The 24,266-nt window shown below is 46.8% G+C and overlaps 1 protein-coding gene across 1 annotated transcript in view; it reads right to left on the minus strand.

Moving 5' to 3' along the window:
• The window catches only part of LOC124042144 (activated CDC42 kinase 1-like), an 80,444-nt gene extending 58,460 nt beyond the window's left edge, over nt 1–21,984 (minus strand). The window contains 1 exon segment of the mRNA XM_046360519.1: nt 21,881–21,984. Within this exon segment, the coding sequence (XP_046216475.1) occupies nt 21,881–21,955 (75 nt within the window). The 5' untranslated portion in view covers nt 21,956–21,984.
• Nucleotides 21,985–24,266: the final 2,282 nt, after the last annotated feature.

A 24,266-nucleotide genomic window follows, 5' to 3' on the forward strand; every position in this document is an offset into this window, starting at 1 on the left:
GCGTAATGAATACACCCCTGTTAACACCGAAGTGTCACCTCTCGTGGTGGTGCCAAAGACGTGAGTTGACTTCCTGACAGTTCCTGTGCCCGTCGGACAGGCTGTCAGAGTTGATACCTAAAGAGGTGGGGATGGGGGCAAGGCTGTTGGCGCTGGAAATAAAAATATTGACGTTGTGTACACAGACGTGGCACTTGGGAGGTATTGTTATATCTGGAGTACTTCTCCTGTCCTATTCGGTGTCCTGTGTGAATCTAAGTGTGCGTTCTCTAATTCTCTCCTCTCTTTCTTGCTCTCTCTCGGAGGACCTGAGCCCTAAGACCATGCCCCAGGACTACCTGACATGATGACTCCTTGCTGTCCCCAGTCCACCTGGCTGTGCTGCTGCTCCAGTTTCAACTGTTCTGCCTTATTATTATTCGACCATGCTGGTCCTTTATGAACATTTGAACATCTTGGCCATGTTCTGTTATAATCTCCACCCGGCACAGCCAGAAGAGGACTGGCCACCCCACATATGCTCTCTCTAATTCTCTCTTTCTTTCTCTCGGAGGACCTGAGCCCTAGGACCATGCCCCAGGACTACCTGACATGAGGACTCCTTGCTGTCCCCAGTCCACCTGACCGTGCTGCTGCTCCAGTTTCAACTGTTCTGCCTTATTATTAATCGACCATGCTGGTCATTTATGAACATTTGAACATCTTGGCCATGTTCTGTTATAATCTCCACCCGGCACAGCCAGAAGACGACTGGCCTGGTTCCTCTAGGTTTCTTCCTAGGTTTTGGCCTTTCTAGGGAGTTTTTCCTAGCCACCGTACTTCTACACCTGCATTGCTTGCTGTTTGGGGCTTTAGGCTGGGTTCTGTACAGCACTTTGAGATATCAGCTGATGTACGAAGGGCTATATAAATACATTTGATTTGATTTTGATTTGATGAGGAGTGGAAGCTGGACGAAGTGTTCCGCTGCAAGGTGTCACATGTCGCTTGTCGCTGGGGAATGCAAGGTGTCACATGTCGCTTGTCGCTGGGGAATGCAAGGTGTCACATGTCGCTTGTCGCTGGGGAATGCAAGGTGTCACATGTCGCTGGGCGATGGGGAATGCAAGGTGTAACTTGTCTCTGGGCGATGGGGAATGCAAGGTGTAACTTGTCTCTGGGCGATGGGGAATGCAAGGTGTAACTTGTCTCTGGGCGATGGGGAATGCAAGGTGTAACTTGTCTCTGGGCGGTGGGGAATGCAAGGTGTAACTTGTCTCTGGGCGATGGGGAATGCAAGGTGTAACTTGTCTCTGGGCGATGGGGAATGCAAGGTGTAACTTGTCTCTGGGCGATGGGGAATGCAAGGTGTAACTTGTCTCTGGGCGATGGGGAATGCAAGGTGTAACTTGTCTCTGGGCGATGGGGAATGCAAGGTGTAACCTGTCTCTGGGCGATGGGGAATGCAAGGTGTAACTTGTCTCTGGGCGATGGGGAATGCAGGGTGTAACTTGTCTCTGGGCGATGGGGAATGCAAGGTGTAACTTGTCTCTGAGCGATGGGGAATGCAAGGTGTAACTTGTCTCTGGGCGATGGGGAATGCAAGGTGTAACTTGTCTCTGGGCGATGGGGAATGCAAGGTGTAACTTGTCTCTGGGCGATGGGGAATGCAAGGTGTAACTTGTCTCTGGGCGATGGGGAATGCAAGGTGTAACTTGTCTCTGGGCGATGGGGAATGCAGGGTGTAACCTGTCTCTGGGCGATGGGGAATGCAAGGTGTAACTTGTCTCTGGGCGATGGGGAATGCAAGGTGTAACTTGTCTCTGGGCGATGGGGAATGCAAGGTGTAACTTGTCTCTGGGCGATGGGGAATGCAAGGTGTAACTTGTCTCTGGGCGATGGGGAATGCAAGGTGTAACTTGTCTCTGGGCGATGGAGAATGCAGGGTGTAACTTGTCTCTGGGCGATGGGGAATGCAAGGTGTAACTTGTCTCTGGGCGATGGGGAATGCAAGGTGTAACCTGTCTCTGGGCGATGGGGAATGCAAGGTGTAACCTGTCTCTGGGCGATGGGGAATGCAAGGTGTAACTTGTCTCTGGGCGATGGGGAATGCAGGGTGTAACTTGTCTCTGGGCGATGGGGAATGCAAGGTGTAACTTGTCTCTGGGCGATGGGGAATGCAAGGTGTAACTTGTCTCTGAGCGATGGGGAATGCAAGGTGTAACTTGTCTCTGGGCGATGGGGAATGCAGGGTGTAACTTGTCTCTGGGCGATGGGGAATGCAGGGTGTAACCTGTCTCTGGGCGATGGGGAATGCAAGGTGTAACTTGTCTCTGGGCGATGGGGAATGCAAGGTGTAACTTGTCTCTGGGCGATGGGGAATGCAAGGTGTAACTTGTCTCTGGGCGATGGGGAATGCAAGGTGTAACTTGTCGCTGGGGAAGCAATGTGGTAGGCCATATCCGACATTTGATAGGCCATATTATAATTTCCGACATCTGGTAGGCCATATTATAATTTACAACATTTGGTAGGCCATATTATAATTTATGTCATCTGGTAGGCCATATTATAATTTCCGACATCTGGTAGGCCATATTATAATTTACAACATTTGGTAGGCCATATTATAATTTATGTCATCTGGTAGGCCATATTATAATTTCTGTCATCTGGTAGGCCATATTATAATTTCTGTCATCTGGTAGGCCATATTATAATTTCTGTCATCTGGTAGGCCATATTATAATTTATGTCATCTGGTAGGCCATATTATAATTTCTGTCATCTGGTAGGCCATATTATAATTTCTGTCATCTGGTAGGCCATATTATAATTTATGTCAACATTTGTCATCTGGTAGGCCATATTATAATTTCTGTCATCTGGTAGGCCATATTATAATTTCTGTCATTTGGTAGGCCATATTATAATTTACAACATTTGTTAGGCCATATTATAATTTCTGTCATCTGGTAGGCCATATTATAATTTACAACATTTGGTAGGCCATATTATAATTTCTGTCATCTGGTAGGCCATATTATAATTTCTGTCATCTGGTAGGCCATATTATAATTTCTGTCATCTGGTAGGCCATATTATAATTTCTGTCATCTGGTAGGCCATATTATAATTTCTGTCATATGGTAGGCCATATTATAATTTACAACATTTGGTAGGCCATTTTATAATTTCTGTCATCTGGTAGGCCATTTGTTTGTCAACTATAGTTAGATACATGCAGCTTCTCTTTTGTCGTAACTTGTTGCCCCCAGAAGACTAAATAAAGTAGTGATCAGCAGAATAGTCAGTCACCTGGTGTGCCTTGTTAAAAGTTAGTTTGTGGAATTTATTTCCCTAATGCCTTTGAGCCAATCAGTTGTGTTTTTACAAGGTAGGGGTGATACAGAAGATGGCCCTATTTGGTAAAAGACCCAGCCCATATTATGGGAAGGACAGCTCAAATAAGCAAAGAGAAATGACAGTCCATCATTACTTTAAGACATGAAGGTCAGTCAATCTGGATTATTTCAAGAACTTGTAAGGTTTCTTCAAGTGCAGTCGCAAAAACAATCAAGCGCTATGATGAAACTGGCTCTCGTGAGGACCGCCACAGTAAAGGAAGACCCAGAGTTACCTCTGCTGCAGAGGATAATCCAGGCACTTGTCATCTCCCGTCTGGATTACTGCAACTCGCTGTTGGCTGGGCTCCCTGCCTGTGCCATTAAACCCCTACAACTCATCCAGAACGCCGCAGCCCGTCTGGTGTTCAACCTTCCCAAGTTCTCTCACGTCACCCCGCTCCTCCGCTCTCTCCACTGGCTTCCAGTTGAAGCTCGCATCCACTACAAGACCATGGTGCTTGCCTACGGAGCTGTGAGGGGAACGGCACCTCAGTACCTCCAGGCTCTGATCAGGCCCTACACCCAAACAAGGCACTGCGTTCATCCACCTCTGGCCTGCTCGCCTCCCTACCACTGAGGAAGTACAGCTCCCGCTCAGCCCAGTCAAAACTGTTCGCTGCTCTGGCCCCCCAATGGTGGAACAAACTCACTCACGACGCCAGGACAGCGGAGTCAATCACCACCTTCCGGAGACACCTGAAACCCCACCTCTTTAAGGAATACCTAGGATAGGATAAAGTAATCCTTCTCACCCCCCCCCTTAAAAGATTTAGATGCACTATTGTAAAGTGGCTGTTCCACTGGATGTCATAAGGTGTATGCACCAATTTGTAAGTCGCTCTGGATAAGAGCGTCTGCTAAATGACTTAAATGTAAATGTAAATAACATCTTACATTGATAGAATGAATGAATTAGTAATCTAGTTAACAGTGGCAACGTTGTCTGTTGCATTTAGGGACCAGGGAGAAAACGCAATAACTGCCAAAACAGTGGAAAGATTGGTCCTGTACAAAATGTCCAAATGTGATCAGTATGACCGGTTTTAAGGAAATGAAAAAGCTGAGGAAACAATGAAACAGGTTTCTGAAGAGACTTTAGTTTGTCTTGGGCATATATTTTATGTGGTTGGAAAACTGTCTGTTTGCAGAACAGTGTCAAAGATAACACATCACATTCATATTTTCTCAAGAGATCCTGAAAGAAAGAAATCATATTTCTCCACTCCTGTTCCCGAGACAATAGTGTATTTGTTGTATAATTTCACTGCAAGAAATGCCTAATTCTGCAGGCATTAATATTATCGTACATGTGAGAGGTTATATAGCTCAGTTGGTAGAGCATGGCGCTTGTAACGCCAGGGTAGTGGGTTCGATCCCCGGGACCACCCATACGTAGAATGTATGCACACATGACTGTAAGTCGCTTTGGATAAAAGCGTCTGCTAAATGGCATATACTACTATATATAGACCTACAGTTAGTATTATATTACATGTCAGAGGTTATAGACCTACAGTTAGTATTATATTACATGTGAGAGGTTATAGACCTAGTTAGTATTATATTACATGTGAGAGGTTATAGACCTAGTTAGTATTATATTACATGTGAGAGGTTATAGACCTACAGTTAGTATTATATTATATTACATGTGAGAGGTTATAGACCTACAGTTAGTATTATATTACATGTCAGAGGTTATAGACCTACAGTTAGTATTATATTACATGTGAGAGGTTATAGACCTACAGTTAGTATTATATTACATGTGAGAGGTTATAGACCTAGTTAGTATTATATTACATGTGAGAGGTTATAGACCTACAGTTAGTATTATATTACATGTGAGAGGTTATAGACCTACAGTTAGTATTATATTATATTACATGTGAGAGGTTATAGACCTACAGTTAGTATTATATTACATGTCAGAGGTTATAGACCTACAGTTAGTATTATATTACATGTGAGAGGTTATAGACCTAGTTAGTATTATATTACATGTGAGAGGTTATAGACCTAGTTAGTATTATATTACATGTGAGAGGTTATAGACCTACAGTTAGTATTATATTATATTACATGTGAGAGGTTATAGACCTACAGTTAGTATTATATTACATGTCAGAGGTTATAGACCTACAGTTAGTATTATATCACATGTGAGAGGTTATAGACCTAGTTAGTATTATATTACATGTGAGAGGTTATAGACCTAGTTAGTATTATATTACATGTGAGAGGTTATAGACCTACAGTTAGTATTATATTATATTACATGTGAGAGGTTATAGACCTACAGTTAGTATTATATTACATGTGAGAGGTTATAGACCTAGTTAGTATTATATTACATGTGAGAGGTTATAGACCTAGTTAGTATTATATTACATGTGAGAGGTTATAGACCTACAGTTAGTATTATATTATATTACATGTGAGAGGTTATAGACCTACAGTTAGTATTATATTACATGTGAGAGGTTATAGACCTACAGTTAGTATTATATTACATGTCAGAGGTTATAGACCTACAGTTAGTATTATATTACATGTCAGAGGTTATAGACCTACAGTTAGTGTCCATATTTCAATTACTATTCCATTTAACCCATGTACTTACATTCTAAATATTCTGTTTATTCATGGATACAAGGATTCTCATGAGCCGGATATCAACGCCGCATGTACACAACATATCCTCAATAAGACCTTTAGCGGGATATGAGCTACTGTCCGTAATACTGTGAGCATGTAAATGTGGTCAGTGAGACCAACCTACGTTCAGAATATGAACGAATTCCAGGAGGAAACCAACGGTTGTCTGGCTTCGAACTAAAAACATGATCGCAACTGAACTCTGGCTTAGAAATGTTAAGTGATCGTACATATCAAAAAAGGTTAGTGGGTGTGGACAGGTTGAGCAACATGTGAGATGTGTACATGTTGGACATAGGATAGATCCATTCAAGCATAGGCGACCCACAAGTCTTTCATTTGAAGAACCTAATCTTCACCCAAATTCCCACACCTTTGACAGAAGTACTTTACTTATGGTACTATTGCCAGACCAGCCACCACCATACCTATTCACCGTAACAACTTGTCAACAAGACGAAATTAGTAGGCTTACTATGTACACATGGAAGTGTGCCAGGAAAGGGAACGACATTATGAGCTTGTCGAAACGCCGCATCCCGAATTCTGTGTGAGAGAGAGTTTTTTTAATTTTTTTTATCTTCAGAGACACCTGCTTCTGTGGCTTGACAGTATCAGAGCAATGAGATTCCCCGGAGAGGGAACGCTGAGAGAGCGCTCCAACGATCCCGTTTCCAATCCCGGGAAAAATACAACTTCAAGAGCTCTTGTAGCCAGGCTACATTCCATCACGGGGCATAACACAGGAACAATCTAAAGACACCTAACAAATGGTCAAATGAGAAGGATAAATCCAGAGGAACTGTTAATTTGTGAGAAGGATAAATCCAGAGGAACTGTTAATTTGTGAGAAGGATAAATCCAGAGGAACTGTTAATTTGTGAGAAGGATAAATCCAGAGGAACTGTTAATTTGTGAGAAGGATTAATCCAGAGGAACTGTTAATTTGTGCGAAGGATAAATCCAGAGGAACTGTTAATTTGTGCGAAGGATAAATCCAGAGGAACTGTTAATTTGTGAGAAGGATAAATCCAGAGGAACTGTTCATTTGTGAGAAGGATAAATCCAGAGGAACTGTTAATTTGTGAGAAGGATAAATCCAGAGGAACTGTTAATTTGTGAGAAGGATAAATCCAGAGGAACTGTTCATTTGTGAGAAGGATAAATCCAGAGGAGTTGTTACTGTGTCAGTTTCTCCAGCAGCTTTGCGAAGTTGGCTGAGGTATAGCCCAATGTTGCCCAGTTCCTACCCTCTTCTCTACCCTCCTCCGTGTTCCCAGCTCCTGTCCATATGTTTATCCATCCCCACCATCGTGGGGCTAAAAATAGCAGCGACTTGGTTTTCGCCTAGATTCACTCAGAGCTGCCAGGTCGGGCCGAGAGAAAAGTGGAGAATGGCGGCGTGATGACTCACAGAGTGTATCTGTATGTGTGGTATGGTATTTTAGTGAGCGAGTTTGTGTATTTGCTTGTGGTGCACATCAGTGTTTGCATTGGAAGGACGATCTATTCCTTCTGTTTTGAGCAAAGCTGGCAAATAATTCTGTCTCGGGCTCTCTCTCTCCTCCCTCTCTCTCTCTCTCCTACCTCTCTCTCCTGCCTCTCTCTCCACCCTCTCTCTCCTCCCTCTCTCCTCTCTCTACCCTCTCTCTCCTGCCTCTCTCCCTGCCTCTCTCTCCTGCCTCTCTCTCTCTCCTCTCTCTCCTCTCTCTCTCTCTCTCTCTCTCTCTCTCTCTCTCTCTCTCTCTCTCTCTCTCTCTCTCTCTCTCTCTCTCTCTCTCTCTCCTGCCTCTCTCTCTCCTGCCTCTCTCTCCTGCCTCTCTCTCCTCCCTCTCTCGCCTCCCTCTCTCTCCTGCCTCTCTCTCCTCCCTCTCTCTCCACCCGCTCTCTCCTCCCTCTCTCTCCTGCCTCTCTCCACCCTCTCTCTCCTCCCGCTCTCTCCTCCCTCTCTCTCCTGCCTCTCTCCACCCTCTCTCTCCTCCCTCTCTCTCCTCCCTCTCTCTCCTCCCTCTCTCTCCTCCCTCTCTCTCCTGCCTCTCTCTCCTCCCTCTCTCTCCTGCCTCTCTCTCCTCCCTCTCTCTCCTGCCTCTCTCTCCTCCCTCTCTCTCCACCCTCTCTCTCTCCTCTCCTCCCTCTCTCTCCTGCCTCTCTCTCCTCCCTCTCTCTCCTCCCTCTCTCTCCTCCTCTCTCTCCTCTCTCTCCTTGCTGGATGGCATGGCTCAGTCAGCTTGGTGATTCCTGTTATTCCCTCTCTGCCTCGTTTACCCCTCGCTTTCTTTCTCCCTTTCAGTCTCTCTGCCTGTTTCACTTTTCTTCCACCATCTTTTTCTCTCCTTTCCCTTTCCATCTCCCTCTACCCCATGTTCTCTCCCTGTCCTCCCTCCCTCCCTCTCGTAGACGGACAGGGAAGTGCTCCGTGTCGAGGACAGAGGCTCCATGGTATTCGGCTGAAGGAACATGTGAGTTCAGATTTGAGGTCAGATTGAACTGCAGGATGGAGAACTCGTTTCCTGTGCACCCCCTACTTACAGTATGTTAGGATCTCAACCCTTTAAACTGGTGGGAATTGCCCTATAACTACATGGATAGGGATACATTGAAATGTTTCTTACAGAAGGAAGATGAAAAGTACATGCATAAACATGGTAGCAATTAAAACATTTTGGAGATTATGGGAAAATTATTATACCAAATTTGAGGACAAGAGTTCACCTGACGAGACTGAATCCAAACAGTACACGAGACTGAATCCAAACATTACACGAGACTGAATCCAAACATTACACGAGACTGAATCTAAACATTACACGAGACTGAATCCAAACATTACACGAGACTGAATCCAAACATTACACGAGACTGAATCCAAACATTACACGAGACTGAATCTAAACATTACACGAGACTGAATCCAAACATTACACGAGACTGAATCTAAACATTACACGAGACTGAATCCAAACATTACACGAGACTGAATCCAAACATTACACGAGACTGAATCCAAACATTACACGAGACTGAATCTAAACATTACACGAGACTGAATCCAAACATTACACGAGACTGAATCCAAACATTACACGAGACTGAATCCAAACATTACACGAGACTGAATCCAAACATTACACTGTTGACTTGATCTGTATTTTACATTCACTGCCACATTAACGACATCTGAAAATCCTCTGGATACTTTCAGTAACATGATGAGAATATTCCTGGACAATGTGTTGTAGGTGCAACATAAGAGAATGACAAGGGGTTGAGGCAGAGGACTAACTGGTGTCTCCAAGTGGCCACACACACACACACACACACACACACACACACACACACACACACACACACACACACACACACACACACACACACACACACACACACACACACACACACACACACACACACACACACACACACACACACACACACACACACACACTTCCAAAGTGTGCATATTTCAATGCACTTTTATGACTCAAAGAAGAGTCTTCAACTATAAAGGTGCTTTTTTGAGCGCTCTTTCCTAACGGTGCAGTTGAGGAACTAGAGCAAGCACACTTGTAGTTGTTTAGTTAAGAACACAAACCCGCATCCCCGATGTCACAAAATGACTGTTGTTTACGCAATCCAAAAACGGTCCATTATAAAATCACAATCTGGGTCAGCCGGGTATCATTTGAAAGCTTATTCTATTGCCAACAAGACTAGCTAAGTTATAGAAAAAAATATGATCTTACAATGTTAGGCTTTTCACAATTCAATGGAAACAGATTGTAATTTTGGTGAGGATAAGAAAGGAGACCTGAGTATATTCTGCTATGTGTAGAATAACCCAGGGTGTGACATCACGTCATCTTGTAACTGTACATCAAACATAGTGATCAGGAACATTGGCAATGTAAATGACATGAGTTTAATGATATGGAAATGTGACGTGCACATTTGGACTCCCGGGTGTTGTTTGCTGTCTTGTATCAAAATCATAATCCTTAACGTCTCATCTTTCAAAATACATAAAGTCCACTTACATTTACAGCATTTACCTTATTTAGTCAGAAAAACATTTTCTACATTTTCCCAATTAGCAGAGAGGGATAGGGCAACTACCGAACGTCTGTCAATTAGCGGGGAGGGATAGGGCAACTACCGAACGTCTGTCAATTAGCAGGGAGGGATAGGGCAACTACCGAACGTCTGTCAATTAGGGATAGGGCAACTACCGAACGGGAGGGATAGGGCAACTCTGTCAATTAGCGGGGAGGGATAGGGCAACTACCGAACGTCTGTCAATTAGCGGGGAGGGATAGGGCAACTACCGAACGTCTGTCAATTAGCGGGGAGGGATAGGGCAACTACCGAACGTCTGTCAATTAGCGGGGAGGGATAGGGCAACTACCGAACGTCTGTCAATTAGCGGGGGGAGGGATAGGGCAACTACCGAACGTCTGTCAATTAGCGGGGAGGGATAGGGCAACTACCGAACGTCTGTCAATTAGCGGGGAGGGATAGGGCAACTACCGAACGTCTGTCAATTAGCAGGAGGGATAGGGCAACTACCGAACGTCTGTCAATTAGCGGGGAGGGATAGGGCAACTACCGAACGTCTGTCAATTAGCGGGGAGGGATAGGGCAACTCAATTAGCAGGAGGGAGTAGGGCAACTACCGAACGTCTGTCAATTAGCAGGAGGGATAGGGCAACTACCGAACGTCTGTCAATTAGCAGGAGGGATAGGGCAACTACCGAACGTCTGTCAATTAGCAGGAGGGATAGGGCAACTACCGAACGTCTGTCAATTAGCAGGGAGGGATAGGGCAACTACCGAACGTCTGTCAATTAGCAGGAGGGATAGGGCAACTACCGAACGTCTGTCAATTAGCAGGAGGGATAGGGCAACTACCGAACGTCTGTCAATTAGCAGGAGGGATAGGGCATAACGTCTGTCAATTAGCAAGGGATAGGGCAACTACCGAACGTCTGTCAATTAGCAGGAGGGATAGGGCAACTACCGAACGTCTGTCAATTAGCGGGGAGGGATAGGGCAACTACCGAACGTCTGTCAATTAGCAGGAGGGATAGGGCAACTACCGAACGTCTGTCAATTAGCAGGGAGGGATAGGGCAACTACCGAACGTCTGTCAATTAGCAGGAGGGATAGGGCAACTACCGAACGTCTGTCAATTAGCGGGAGGGATAGGGCAACTTCTGTCAATTAGCGGGGAGGGATAGGGCAACTACCGAACGTCTGTCAATTAGCAGGAGGGATAGGGCAACTACCGAACGTCTGTCAATTAGCAGGGAGGGATAGGGCAACTACTGAACGTCTGTCAATTAGCGGGGAGGGATAGGGCAACTACTGAACGTCTGTCAATTAGCGGGGAGGGATAGGGCAACTACTGAACGTCTGTCAATTAGCGGGGAGGGATAGGGCAACTACCGAACGTCTATCAATTAGTGGGGAGGGATAGGGCAACTACCGAACGTCTGTCAATTAGCAGGAGGGATAGGGCAACTACCGAACGTCTGTCAATTAGCAGGAGGGATAGGGCAACTACCGAACGTCTGTCAATTAGCAGGAGGGATAGGGCAACTACCGAACGTCTGTCAATTAGCAGGAGGGATAGGGCAACTACCGAACGTCTGTCAATTAGCGGGGAGGGATAGGGCAACTACCACGTCTGTCAATTAGCACGGGAGGGATCTGTCAATTAGCAGGAGGGATAGGGCAACTACTGAACGTCTGTCAATTAGCAGGAGGGATAGGGCAACTACCGAACGTCTGTCAATTAGCGGGGAGGGATAGGGCAACTACCGAACGTCTGTCAATTAGCAGGAGGGATAGGGCAACTACTGAACGTCTGTCAATTAGCAGGGAGGGATAGGGCAACTACCGAACGTCTGCAACTACCGAACGTCTGTCAATTAGCAGGAGGGATAGGGCAACTACCGAACGTCTGTCAATTAGCAGGGAGGGATAGGGCAACTACCGAACGTCTGTCAATTAGCAGGGAGGGATAGGGCAACTACCGAACGCCTGTCAATTTGCAGGAGGGATAGGGCAACTACCGAACGCCTGTCAATTTGCAGGAGGGATAGGGCAACTACCGAACGTCTGTCAATTAGCAGGAGGGATAGGGCAACTACCGAACGTCTGTCAATTAGCAGGGAGGGATAGGGCAACTACCGAACGTCTGTCAATTAGCAGGAGGGATAGGGCAACTACCGAACGTCTGTCAATTAACAGGGAGGGATAGGGCAACTACCGAACGTCTGTCAATTAGCAGGGAGGGATAGGGCAACTACCGAACGTCTGTCAATTAGCAGGAGGGATAGGGCAACTACCGAACGCCTGTCAGCCAAAACCAGTAAGGTGAAAGTCTGACGTCATGTACAGCATGTTACCATACAGCCACTGCATTCCACTCCAGCTGCACCATCACTGCCTGGTATGGCAACTGCTTGGCCTCCGACCGTAAGGCACTAGGCACCTGTACATCACTGGGGCCGAGCCTCCTGCCATCCAGGACCTCTATATCAGGAAGGCCCTAAAAATTGTCAAAGACCCCAGCCACCCTATTCATGGACTGTTCTCTCTGCTACCGCACGGCAAGCGGTACCGGAGTGCCAAGTCTATGTCCAAGAGGCTTCTAAACAGCTTCTATCCCCAAGCCATAAGACTCCTGAACATGTAGTCAAATGGCTACACAGACTATTTGGATTGCCCCCCTCCCCGTCTTTTACACTGCTGCTACTCTCTGTTGTTACCATCTACTTTAATAACTCTTACAGCTCTCTGACTGAATCTCTCATCCCCTCACTCAATGACTCTCTCCCCTCTCTCTCTCTGACCCAGTCAGCCCTTCTCTTGCCTCTCTCCTCCCACTTGTTTGCTGTCCCCACCACATTTACACCCTGTCTGTCTAACCCAACACCCATCTCCCTCTCTCTTCTGCTCTCTTCCTCTGCCTCTCTCTTCCTCTCTCATTCATTCCTCCCTACAGTCTCTCCATTCCCTCACGGCTTTCGGGCCGACAGTATGTTCTTTATTTGATGTTGGCTTTATTTCCTGCCTGCTAACCCTCAAAAAAATGTATCTGTGCAGACTATAAATAAATCCAAACCAGCTGCTTTTCTCCCCTTCAATGGCAGGCTGTTTGCTTTTTCGGCAGCACTAATTAAAGGAGGAATGTCCGAGGAGGATCCAGCCGGTGCCGTTTAGCGATACTGCTCGGCTAACGCGAATGGAATGTTTTTGCAGTGTTTCTGGAACATTGAGGTGATGACAGCCGTTGGGAGAGGAGGGTCAGACTCCGTCTACACTTTTCTTCATCTTCTCTGGGTCGAAGAAACACAACCAGGGGAGCCAAAACATCCCGCCATGTTTTCTTGATAGTTCTTGTTGGTTGGTTGGTCTCGTATATTTTCAAGAAGTTTTCATTCCAAACTGGTACTCACACTGAAAGTGACATGTCCTTGTTGTGTTCATTAAAATAGATGGAATTCTTTGTGTTGTGGATTCACAGCTCGTAAGAGAGCGAGCGGATGTCCTGCATCTGGCTCCTGATCATCACGACAGGACAAAGCGAGCTTTCCTTCCCCAATGGTGGAGTCATATTAGTTTGTAGGACCGTTTCTGACTAGTGATGGGAAGTCTTTTTTACTGACTCAGATCTATTTTGACTCGTTCAGTTAAAAGAACGAATCATTCGATTAATTTTGTTCATTTGATTCAGTAATACCAGAGCATGCAGGACCCCCACCGATGAACTGAAAACTCAAGAGTCATGATTCTACAAGCCTCTTGTTCACCATAGGAGGCTTATTGGAGCTGCCATTTGTGACTCAGTCTTGTAGACGTGTGCTTTAAAAACGTACATTTTGTTGATTGCTAAACATATAAATATGATTATCTTAGGTGTGGCAGTTGAGGTGCTTGATGCTGTGAGGGTGAAAAGCACAATATCGTTCGTGAACTGCAAACTGTGATCTCAAACGATTCTTTCTCCAGTTTGAGTTTGTTGACCAGAGACTGTGCATGTTTTAGTTCTACAAAGTTCTTTTAGTTATAACAAAATAATCAATTAATTGAATTTATTCTTCCACCATGTGATCAATCATCAGTCCTAAACATGGAGTTTTCTCCATGACCCTGATCTATTTACCTTATGTCAGATATGACAGACAGTTGGTGCATGGTGGGAACATATGACAGACAGTTGGTGCATGGTGGGAACATATGACAGACAGTTGGTGCATGGTGGGAACATATGACAGACAGTTGGTGCATGGTGGGAACATATGACAGACAGTTGGTGCATGGTGGGAACATATGACAGACAGTTGGTGCATGGTGGGAACATATGACAGACAGTTGGTGCATGGTGGGAACATATGACAGACAGTTGGTGCATGGTGGGAACATATGACAGACAGTTGGTGCATGGTGGGAACATATGACAGACAGTTGGTGCATGGTGGGAACATATGACAGACAGTTGGTGCATGGTAGGGACATATGACAGACAGTTGGTGGTCAGAGCACTTCTCTGGAGCCGCTGAGCCGGAGGAGAGTGTATTAGTCCTGCTGCAGGACTCATTGCGGCCAGCACAAGCAGGTCAAACAAACAACTAAAATGAACAAATCAGAAAAACAAATCATAACTCTCGAGTTCGTAAAATGAGTCGTTTGAAAAAGAACGGATCGTTTGCAAACACTACAGACAGAAGTTGGCACATCGGCGGTACCAAATTCAGACGAGTCCCATAAAGCTTGTGGGGGGGTCATAGAGCAACATTTCTGGATTGGTTTCCCCGGTGATTTTACCCATGCACTACCCATGTGTGTTCATTGTCCGTAGCTTATGCCTGCCCATTTCAGAACCCCACTGTCACCATGGGGCACCCTGTTCATAACGCTGACATCAGCAAACCGCTCGCCCACACAATGCCATTCAAGTGGTCTGTGGTTGTGAGGCCGGTTGGACGTACTGCCAAATTCTCTAAAACAACGTTGGAGGCGGCTTATGGTAGTGAAATCAACATTCAATTATCTGGCCACAGCTCTGGTGGACATTCCTGCAGTCAGCATGCCAAGTGCATGCTCCCTCAAAACCTGTGTTGTATTGTGACAAAACAGTGGCCTTTTACTGTCCCCAGCACAAGGTGCACCTGTGTAATGATCATGCTGTTTAATCAACTTCTTGATATGCCACACCTGTCAGGTGGATGGATTATCTTGGCAAAGAAGGGATGTAAACACATTTGTGCACAAGATTTGAGCGAAATAAGTGGTGTGTGTATATGGATCATTTCTGGGATCTTTTATTTCAGCTCATGAAACACAGGATTTTTTCGGGGGGAGGGGGGGCACAAGAGCACAAGGGGATTGATGGAGCTTTGGCAGAGAGTGGGACTCCCAACCTAATGCCACACATCACAGCGCCTATGAGTCCCCTTTTTCTATGCCACTTTAAGCAAGGGGGGCTTGACTTACTGCATAACACCCCCCCTCCCCCTCCTGTCCTTCCATCCCTGACCAGCACTGTGGCAGAGAACTGGGTAATGTTCAGCTGGCACAAAATGAAAGAGAAAAAAATGGTGAAACAACTGACCTTGTCCAATAAGAAACAATGTTGCAAAAATGTTTTGCAACGTTTTGTTACGTTACATAACCCAATCAATCACCGCCTTCGCATGAACAAAGTCAGAGAAAACTTGTGCTGCAGTGGTATTGAGAGTTTGACAGTATTTTTTCCATAATTCAGTGTTTTTTTTAGCCAGAGGAAAACGAATGCCGCACATAGCGCAGTATGCTGGAGAGAGCGCAGTATGCTGGAGAGAGCGCAGTATGCTGGAGAGAGCGCAGTATGCTGGAGAGAGCGCAGTATGCTGGAGAGAGCGCAGTATGCTGGAGAGAGCGCAGTATGCTGGAGAGAGGGATCACTGGTGTAAACAAGACATAGTTGTTGGGGCTTGGAGGACAAAACAGTAGGCTGCAAATAATACCCAGCCAAACAGCCAGTCAACCAGCCAGTCAGCCAGCCAGTCAGCCAGCCAGTCAACCAGCCAGTCAGCCAGCCAGTCAACCAGCCAGTCAGTCAGCCAGTCAACCAGCCAGCCAAACAGCCAGTCAACCAGCCAGTCAACCAGCCAGTCCAGCCAGTGGGGTCAACCAGCCAGAAATCTCCCCAGCCCTCCTGGGGGAGAAAAGCTGAGAGCTAGGTTCATTCATATACAGTACCTGTTCAAAAGAAAACAACTCTCTCTCCATCTCTCTCTTTCCCTCTCTCTCTCTCCATCGCTCTCTCTCAATCTCTCTCTCTCTCTCTCTCCATCTCTCATCTCTCTCTTTCCATCTCTCCATCCTTCCCTCAACCTACATCCTTCACCCTCTCTCCCCCTACATCCCTCGCTCTCTCCATCCCTTCCTCTTCTCACCCTCCCCTCTCTCCCTCACTTTTCCCACCCTCCCTACCACCCACCCTCCCTCCCTCCCTCTTCCCATCCACCCTCCCCCTCCCTTTTCCCATCCACACTCCCCTCCCTCCCTCTTCTCATCCACCCTCCCCTCCCTCCCTCCCTCTTCTCATCCACCCTCCCCTCCCTCCCTCTTCCCATCCACCCTCCCCTCCCTCCCTTTTCCCATCCACCCTCCCCTCCCTCCCTCTTCTCATCACCCTCCCCTCCCTCCCTCTTCCCATCCACCCTCCCCTCCCTACCTCTTCCCACCCACCTTCCCCCTCTCTCCCCAACCTCCTCTCTCTCCCCAACCTCCTCTCTCTCCACCTCTCCACCCTCCCCTCTCTCTATATCCCTCTCTCCCACTCCATCCCTCTCTCCCTCCCTCCCTCTCTCCCTCTCCAGTTCATGAGGTAACAGCAGCCTGCTGTGTAATGGGAGAGAAATGCTGCAGAAAGCAGAAAGCTGCAACTGTGTGAGCAGCTCTGCATCCCCCGATTCACCTTCGCTGCTCAGAAAACTGCAACGTCAACCCAAGGCCACAAACATTCATACACACCAGAGGACCAACATACTGGTCACAGAACACACACACACACACACACGGCTTCTTTGCAAAGTATGTTGTGGACTGGACTGGAATGTAGTGGACTTTACTGTAGTGTAGTGGACTGGACTGTAGTGTAGTGGACTGTAGTGTAGTGGACTGTAGTGTAGTGGACTGGACTGTAGTGTAGTGGACTGTAGTGTAGTGGACTGGACTGGACTGTAGTGGACTGTAGTGTAGTGGACTGGACTGTAGTGCAGTGTAGTGGACTGTAGTGTAGTGGACTGGACTGGACTGTGGTGTAATGTAGTGGACTGTAGTGTAGTGGACTGGACTGAACTGTGGTGTAATGTAGTGGACTGTAGTGTAGTTGACTGTAGTGTAGTGGACTGGACTGTAGTGTAGTGGACTGTAGTATAGTGGACTGTAGTGTAGTGGACTGTAGTGTAGTGGACTGTAGTGTAGTGGACTGGACTGTAGTGTAGTGGACTGTAGTGTAGTGTACTGTAGTATAGTGTACTGTAGTGTAGTGGACTGTAGTGTAGTGGACTGTAGTGTAGTGGACTGTAGTGTAGTGGACTGTAGTGTAGTGTAGTGGACTGTAGTATAGTGTACTGTAGTGTAGTGGACTGGACTGTAGTGCAGTGTAGTGGACTGTAGTGTAGTGGACTGGACTGTGGTGTAATGTAGTGGACTGTAGTGTAGTGTAGTATACTGGACTGTAGTATAGTGGACTGGACTGTAGTATAGTGGACTGTAGTGTAGTGGACTGTAGTGTAGTGGACTGTAGTGTAGTGGACTGTAGTATAGTGGACTGTAGTGTAGTGGACTGTAGTGTAGTGGACTGTAGTGTAGTGGACTGTAGTATAGTGGACTGTAGTGTAGTGGACTGTAGTGTAGTGGACTGTAGTGTAGTGGACTGTAGTGGACTGTAGTGTAGTGGACTGTAGTGTAGTAGACTGTAGTGTAGTGGACTGTAGTGTAGTGGACTGGACTGTAGTGTAGTGGACTGTAGTGTAGTGGACTGTAGTGGACTGTAGTGTAGTGGACTGTAGTGTAGTGGACTGTAGTGTAGTGGACTGTAGTGTAGTGGACTGGACTGTAGTATAGTGTACTGTAGTGTAGTGGACTGTAGTGTAGTGGACTGTAGTGTAGTAGACTGTAGTGTAGTGTAGTGGACTGTAGTGTAGTGGACTGTAGTGTAGTGGACTGTAGTGTAGTGTAGTGGACTGGACTGTAGTGTAGTGGACTGTAGTGTAGTGGACTGGACTGTAGTGTAGTGGACTGTAGTGTAGTGGACTGGACTGTAGTGGACTGTAGTATAGTGGACTGTCGTGTAGTGTAGTGGACTGGACTGTAGTGGACTGGACTGTAGTGTAGTGGACTGTAGTGTAGTGGACTGGACTGTAGTGCAGTGTAGTGGACTGTAGTGTAGTGGACTGTAGTGTAGTGGACTGGACTGTAGTGTAGTGGACTGTAGTGTAGTGTAGTGTACTGTAGTGTAGTGTACTGTAGTGTAGTGTAGTATACTGGACTGTAGTATAGTGGACTGGACTGTAGCGTAGTGGACTGTAGTGTAGTGGACTGTAGTGTAGTGGACTGTAGTGTAGTGGACTGTAGTATAGTGGACTGTAGTGTAGTGGTCTGTAGTGTAGTGGACTGTAGTATAGTGTACTGTAGTGTAGTGGACTGTAGTATAGTGGACTGTAGTGTAGTGGACTGGACTGTAGTGGACTGTAGTATAGTGGACTGTAGTGTAGTGGACTGTAGTGTAGTGGACTGTAGTGTAGTGGACTGGACTGTAGTGTAGTGGACTGTAGTGTAGTGGACTATAGTATAGTGGACTATAGTATAGTGGACTGTAGTATAGTGGACTGTAGTGTAGTGGACTGTAGTGTAGTGGAGTGTAGTATAGTGGACTGTAGTATAGTGGACTGTAGTGTAGTGGACTGTAGTGTAGTGGACTAGACTGTAGTATAGTGGACTGTAGTGTAGTGGACTGTAGTGTAGTGGACTGTAGTATAGTGGACTGTAGTATAGTGGACTGTAGTATAGTGGACTGTAGTATACTGTAGTGTAGTGGACTGTAGTGTAGTGGACTGTAGTGTAGTGGACTGTAGTATAGTGTACTGTAGTATAGTGGACTGTAGTATACTGTAGTGTAGTGGACTGTAGTGTAGTTGACTGGACTGTAGTGTAGTGGACTGTAGTGTAGTGGACTGGACTGTAGTGTAGTGGACTGTAGTATAGTGTACTGTAGTGTAGTGGACTGTAGTGTAGTGGACTGTAGTGTAGTGGACTGTAGTATAGTGGACTGTAGTATAGTGGACTGTAGTGTAGTGGACTAGACTGTAGTATAGTGGACTGTAGTGTAGTGGACTGTAGTGTAGTGGACTGTAGTGTAGTGGACTGTAGTGTAGTGGACTGGACTGTAGTGTAGTGGACTGTAGTGTAGTGGACTGTAGTGTAGTGGACTGTAGTATATTGGACTGTAGTATACTGGACTGTAGTATAGTGTACTGTATTATAGCGGACTGTAGTATACTGTAGTGTAGTGGACTGCAGTGTAGTGGACTGTAGTGTAGTGGACTGTAGTGGACTGTAGTGGACTGTAGTATAGTGGACTGTAGTGTAGTGTAGTGTAGTGGACAGTAGTGTAGTGGACTGTAGTGTAGTGTAGTGTAGTGGACAGTAGTGTAGTGGACTGTAGTATAGTGGACTGTAGTGTAGTGGACTGTAGTGTAGTGGACTGTAGTGGACTGGACTGTAGTGGACTGTAGTGTAGTGGACTGTAGTGTAGTGGACTGGACTGTAGTATAATGGACTGTAGTGTAGTGGACTGGACTGGACAAACCGACAAGAAAGAGAAGAATAAAGACATAAAACACACGCTGGGTAATGTACAGGAGATGAAAAACCAAAAGGTAATCAATTCTCAGAACACACATGCCTGGCATAGCTACATCCTCCCCTGACCTGCTACTCTGTCAGCACAGAGACATGGCTACATCCTCCCCTGACCTGCTACTCTGTCAGCACAGAGACAGTACCTTGTCAGCTCGGGGGTTTGAACTCGCAACCTTCTGGTTACTAGTCCAACGCTCTAACCACTATGCCACCCTGCCGCCCCTGACCTAACAGAACAGGCTACTCTGTCAGCACAGAGACATGGCCACCTCCTCCCCTGACCTAACAGAACAGGCTACTCTGTCAGCACAGAGACATGGCCACCTCCTCCCCTGACCTAACAGAACAGGCTACTCTGTCAGCACAGAGACATGGCCACCTCCTCCCCTGACCTAACAGAACAGGCTATTCTGTCAGCACAGAGACATGGCCACCTCCTCCCCTGACCTAACAGAACAGGCTATTCTGTCAGCACAGAGACATGGCCACCTCCTCCCCTGACCTAACAGAACAGGCTATTCTGTCAGCACAGAGACATGGCCACCTCCTCCCCTGACCTAACAGAACAGGCTACTCTGTCAGCACAGAGACATGGCCACCTCCTCCCCTGACATAACAGAACAGGCTACTCTGTCAGCACAGAGACATGGCCACATCCTCCCAAGACCTAACAGAACAGGCTATTCTGTCAGCACAGAGACATGGCCACCTCCTCCCCTGACCTAACAGAACAGGCTATTCTGTCAGCACAGAGACATGGCCACCTCCTCCCCTGACCTAACAGAACAGGCTATTCTGTCAGCACAGAGACATGGCCACCTCCTCCCCTGACCTAACAGAACAGGCTATTCTGTCAGCACAGAGACATGGCCACCTCCTCCCCTGACCTAACAGAACAGGCTATTCTGTCAGCACAGAGACATGGCTACCTCCTCAGAGAGACAGACAGCCCTCTAATGACTGCATATCACACTAGTGAGAAAGGAGGGAAAGAAAAGGAGAGATGGATGGATGGATGGATGGAGAGGGAGGACAGAGGAGGGTGTGGGTGCGTCCCATCACAAAAGTCATTCAGCAGCACTTCATCAATGACCTCATGGTTCCGCATTCAATAACGTTGTGTGTGTGTGTGTGTGTGTGTGTGTGTGTGTGTGTGTGTGTGTGTGTGTGTGTGTGTGTGTGTGTGTGTGTGTGTGTGTGTGTGTGTGTGTGTGTGTGTGTGTGTGTGTGTGTGTGTGTGTGTGTGTGTGTGTGTGTGTGTGTGTGTGTGTGTGAGACAGAGAAAAAGTGACAGTCATGATCTGAAGGGTTGAGCAGACACACAGACCATAACAGATAGACGCAAAAAATATAGCTATCTAGCCTAGCCTAGCCTAGCCTAGCCTAGCCTAGCCTAGCCTAGCCTAGCCTAGCCTAGCCATAATCACTGCATCTGTTCAATGAATGGTAGATGGCAACAACTATACTGTCAGATGGGTACCTGGAACACACACACACACGATACATTAGCCTGGTGGTGTTCTTTATATTCAGGGTTAAATACAAAAGCACTAGACTTCAACAAGATACTATCACATGAACAGAGATCTGAAAGAATTTCTGTAAAATCAGTCGCCTTGAAATACTTCACCTAATAAATAATGACTCACACACAGGACTTGAAAACACACACACACACACACACACACACACACACACACACACACACACACACACACACACACACACACACACACACACACACACACACACACACACACACACACACACACACACACACACACACACACACACACACACTTCCTGCCATGTCATAATGAAGGCCTCATGTTCTCTACTGATGAGCAGTCAGGCAGCAGTGCTGTCAGAAAACAAAGTGACCATCGCTCCATGATTGGTGTGGGTGTGAAGTGAACTACCTCCTCGTCAACGCTGGGCAGTCGCTGGTAGTCCGATGTCTCATCCAGTCGCTGGTACTCAGCCATCTCTCCCATGGCAATGTCAGTCAGTCAGTCAGTCAGTCAGTCAGTCAGTCAGTCAGTCAGTCAGTCAGTCAGTCAGTCAGTCAGTCAGTCAGTCAGTCAGTCTGCCATCTCTCCCATGGCAATGTCAGTCAGTCAGTCAGTCAGTCAGTCAGTCAGTCAGTCAGTCAGTCAGCCATCTCAGGCAATCAGTCAGTCAGTCAGACAGTCAGTCAGTCTTCCATCTCTCCCATGGCAATGTCAGTCAGTCAGTCAGTCAGCCATCTCTCCCATGGCAAAGTCCAACACCGTCAGTCAGTCAGTCAGTCAGACAGTCAGTCAGTCTTCCATCTCTCCCATGGCAATGTCAGTCAGTCAGTCAGTCAGTCAGTCAGTCAGTCAGTCAGTCAGTCAGTCTTCTTCAATAGCCCCAGTCCAGTGGTTTCCTGGTCCACCTTGGTCTGAGAATCACCAATCCAGTGTGTGTTCTGGCGAACAACAGACAGGCTATTCCTCGTCGTAGCAGTCAAAGATATCCCCTTCTTCTTTTCTGAAGACACTTCTTGGGTTTCATTCAAAAAGGGGATGTTGTGGTCAGCCAGCCATAACAAGTGACCAAGTTTTTTTGATTAGGTACACTAAGAAAAGGACAGGAGCGCAAGGTAGGATTGTCCTCTTCACAATGGACATTCCTCTCGGAATGACAGGTTGAGTCAGGTTCTGTGGAGGGTTTCCCCGATATTTGGATGTAGCAGGAGTCCAGCTATGTTGTTGATTGGTGTTGAGGATAGCCTTGTAGACAGGTGTCGTCAAAGGGTGGCGGATCCTCGTTTATTTCCATCTCGTCTAAATGACCTTCCAGTCCTGCTCTTCGCTCTCTCGCTTTCCTCCTCACATCACAGGCTGTCACCGTCCGTGTCCCTCTCTCTTTCTGTCGCGCACTGCTTATTCATTGGTCAATGCCTCAGAGCTGACGCACGCTGCACTAGTTCTCCCTCTTCTCGCTCAGTCGTTCTATTTCCACAGCATCCCTATGTCCGGGCTTACCTTATTGCCTCATCTTCAAAACAAATACAGGAAGGCGGCATTGAAAAACAAGAGGATGTAGAATGCGTCTTTCACCCGAGTCCTGAGGGCTATTTTTCATTTTGTATGCATCTCCATCCTCCTAGTTTTTGAACAGCTGTCCACTCTGACCAGCAGCTTAGCACTGAGGAGAGGGAGAGAGAAACTGGGTGTGTGTTTTTTGGTGCAGTTTTAAACAGACTTCCTGATTGCTCAGTTGGAGCCGACAGTTAATCCCTTGTTGTTGTTGTCATCTCTTTCCTTCACAATGCTTATTTTTCTCCCAATTAATTTGTTTTTACTCCAGCTGGTCGGTGATTTGATGAGTGGTCGCCTCCACATTGCCACAGCGAGAGTGGAACCCCCCCTCCCCGGTCGTCGCCACGGGGATCTACAGTCAGCGGTGGTCCTGAGAGGAGCGGCCAATGAGGTGGCAGGAGGCCGACAGGGGAGGAGACAGGCATTAATGTGGATCACTAATCTTGCCCTATAGGAGGGAGAAAAACACGGCCACGCTGGGCGGTGTGCGTGTGTGTGTGTGTGTGTGTGTGTGTGTGTGTGTGTGTGTGTGTGTGTGTGTGTGTGTGTGTGTGTGTGTGTGTGTGTGTGTGTGTGTGTGTGTGTGTGTGTGTGTGTGTGTGTGTGTGTGGAAAGCACCACTCTGCTATGGGAGGGAATGCCCCCCCCAATCTGGAGGCTATCTGAGCTGACATCTGGATGAAAGGGGGAGTAGAGTGAGAGGACGAACTAATAAATGCCAGATCAAGAGAGGCATAAACTGTTTAATCTGTCAGCCTCCTGATTCTCTCTCCACAATCTAACCATGACAATAGAGTCATGGTCTTCGATGGTACTGACCAAGGCATTAGCATTTGATCTCAATAACGGTAGCACTGAGGTTGTTAACTCTATCTTTCTCTCTCCATCTCTCTCTATGCCTCTTAATGGTTTTGGCCGGTCTAGCGCAGTCCCGTTCCTGGGGCCTGTTATTCTCAACCCACTTATCAGGCTTAATGCTCTCATCCCTTCTCCACCTCCCCTGCTAAATCTGTTCCCTCCTGGCCCTGCACAGCGGGCAGACACACACACACACACACACACACACACACACACACACACACACACACACACACACACACACACACACACACACACACACACACACACACACACACACACACACACACACACACACACACACACACACACACACACACACACACACACACACCTAGATGGCAGTGGCCTCTGCTCCTGTGACCTTCGACTTATTATTGCT

The sequence above is a fragment of the Oncorhynchus gorbuscha genome, linkage group LG08 (assembly GCF_021184085.1).
Source record: "Oncorhynchus gorbuscha isolate QuinsamMale2020 ecotype Even-year linkage group LG08, OgorEven_v1.0, whole genome shotgun sequence".
In the NCBI taxonomy this organism is placed as follows: domain Eukaryota; kingdom Metazoa; phylum Chordata; class Actinopteri; order Salmoniformes; family Salmonidae; genus Oncorhynchus; species Oncorhynchus gorbuscha.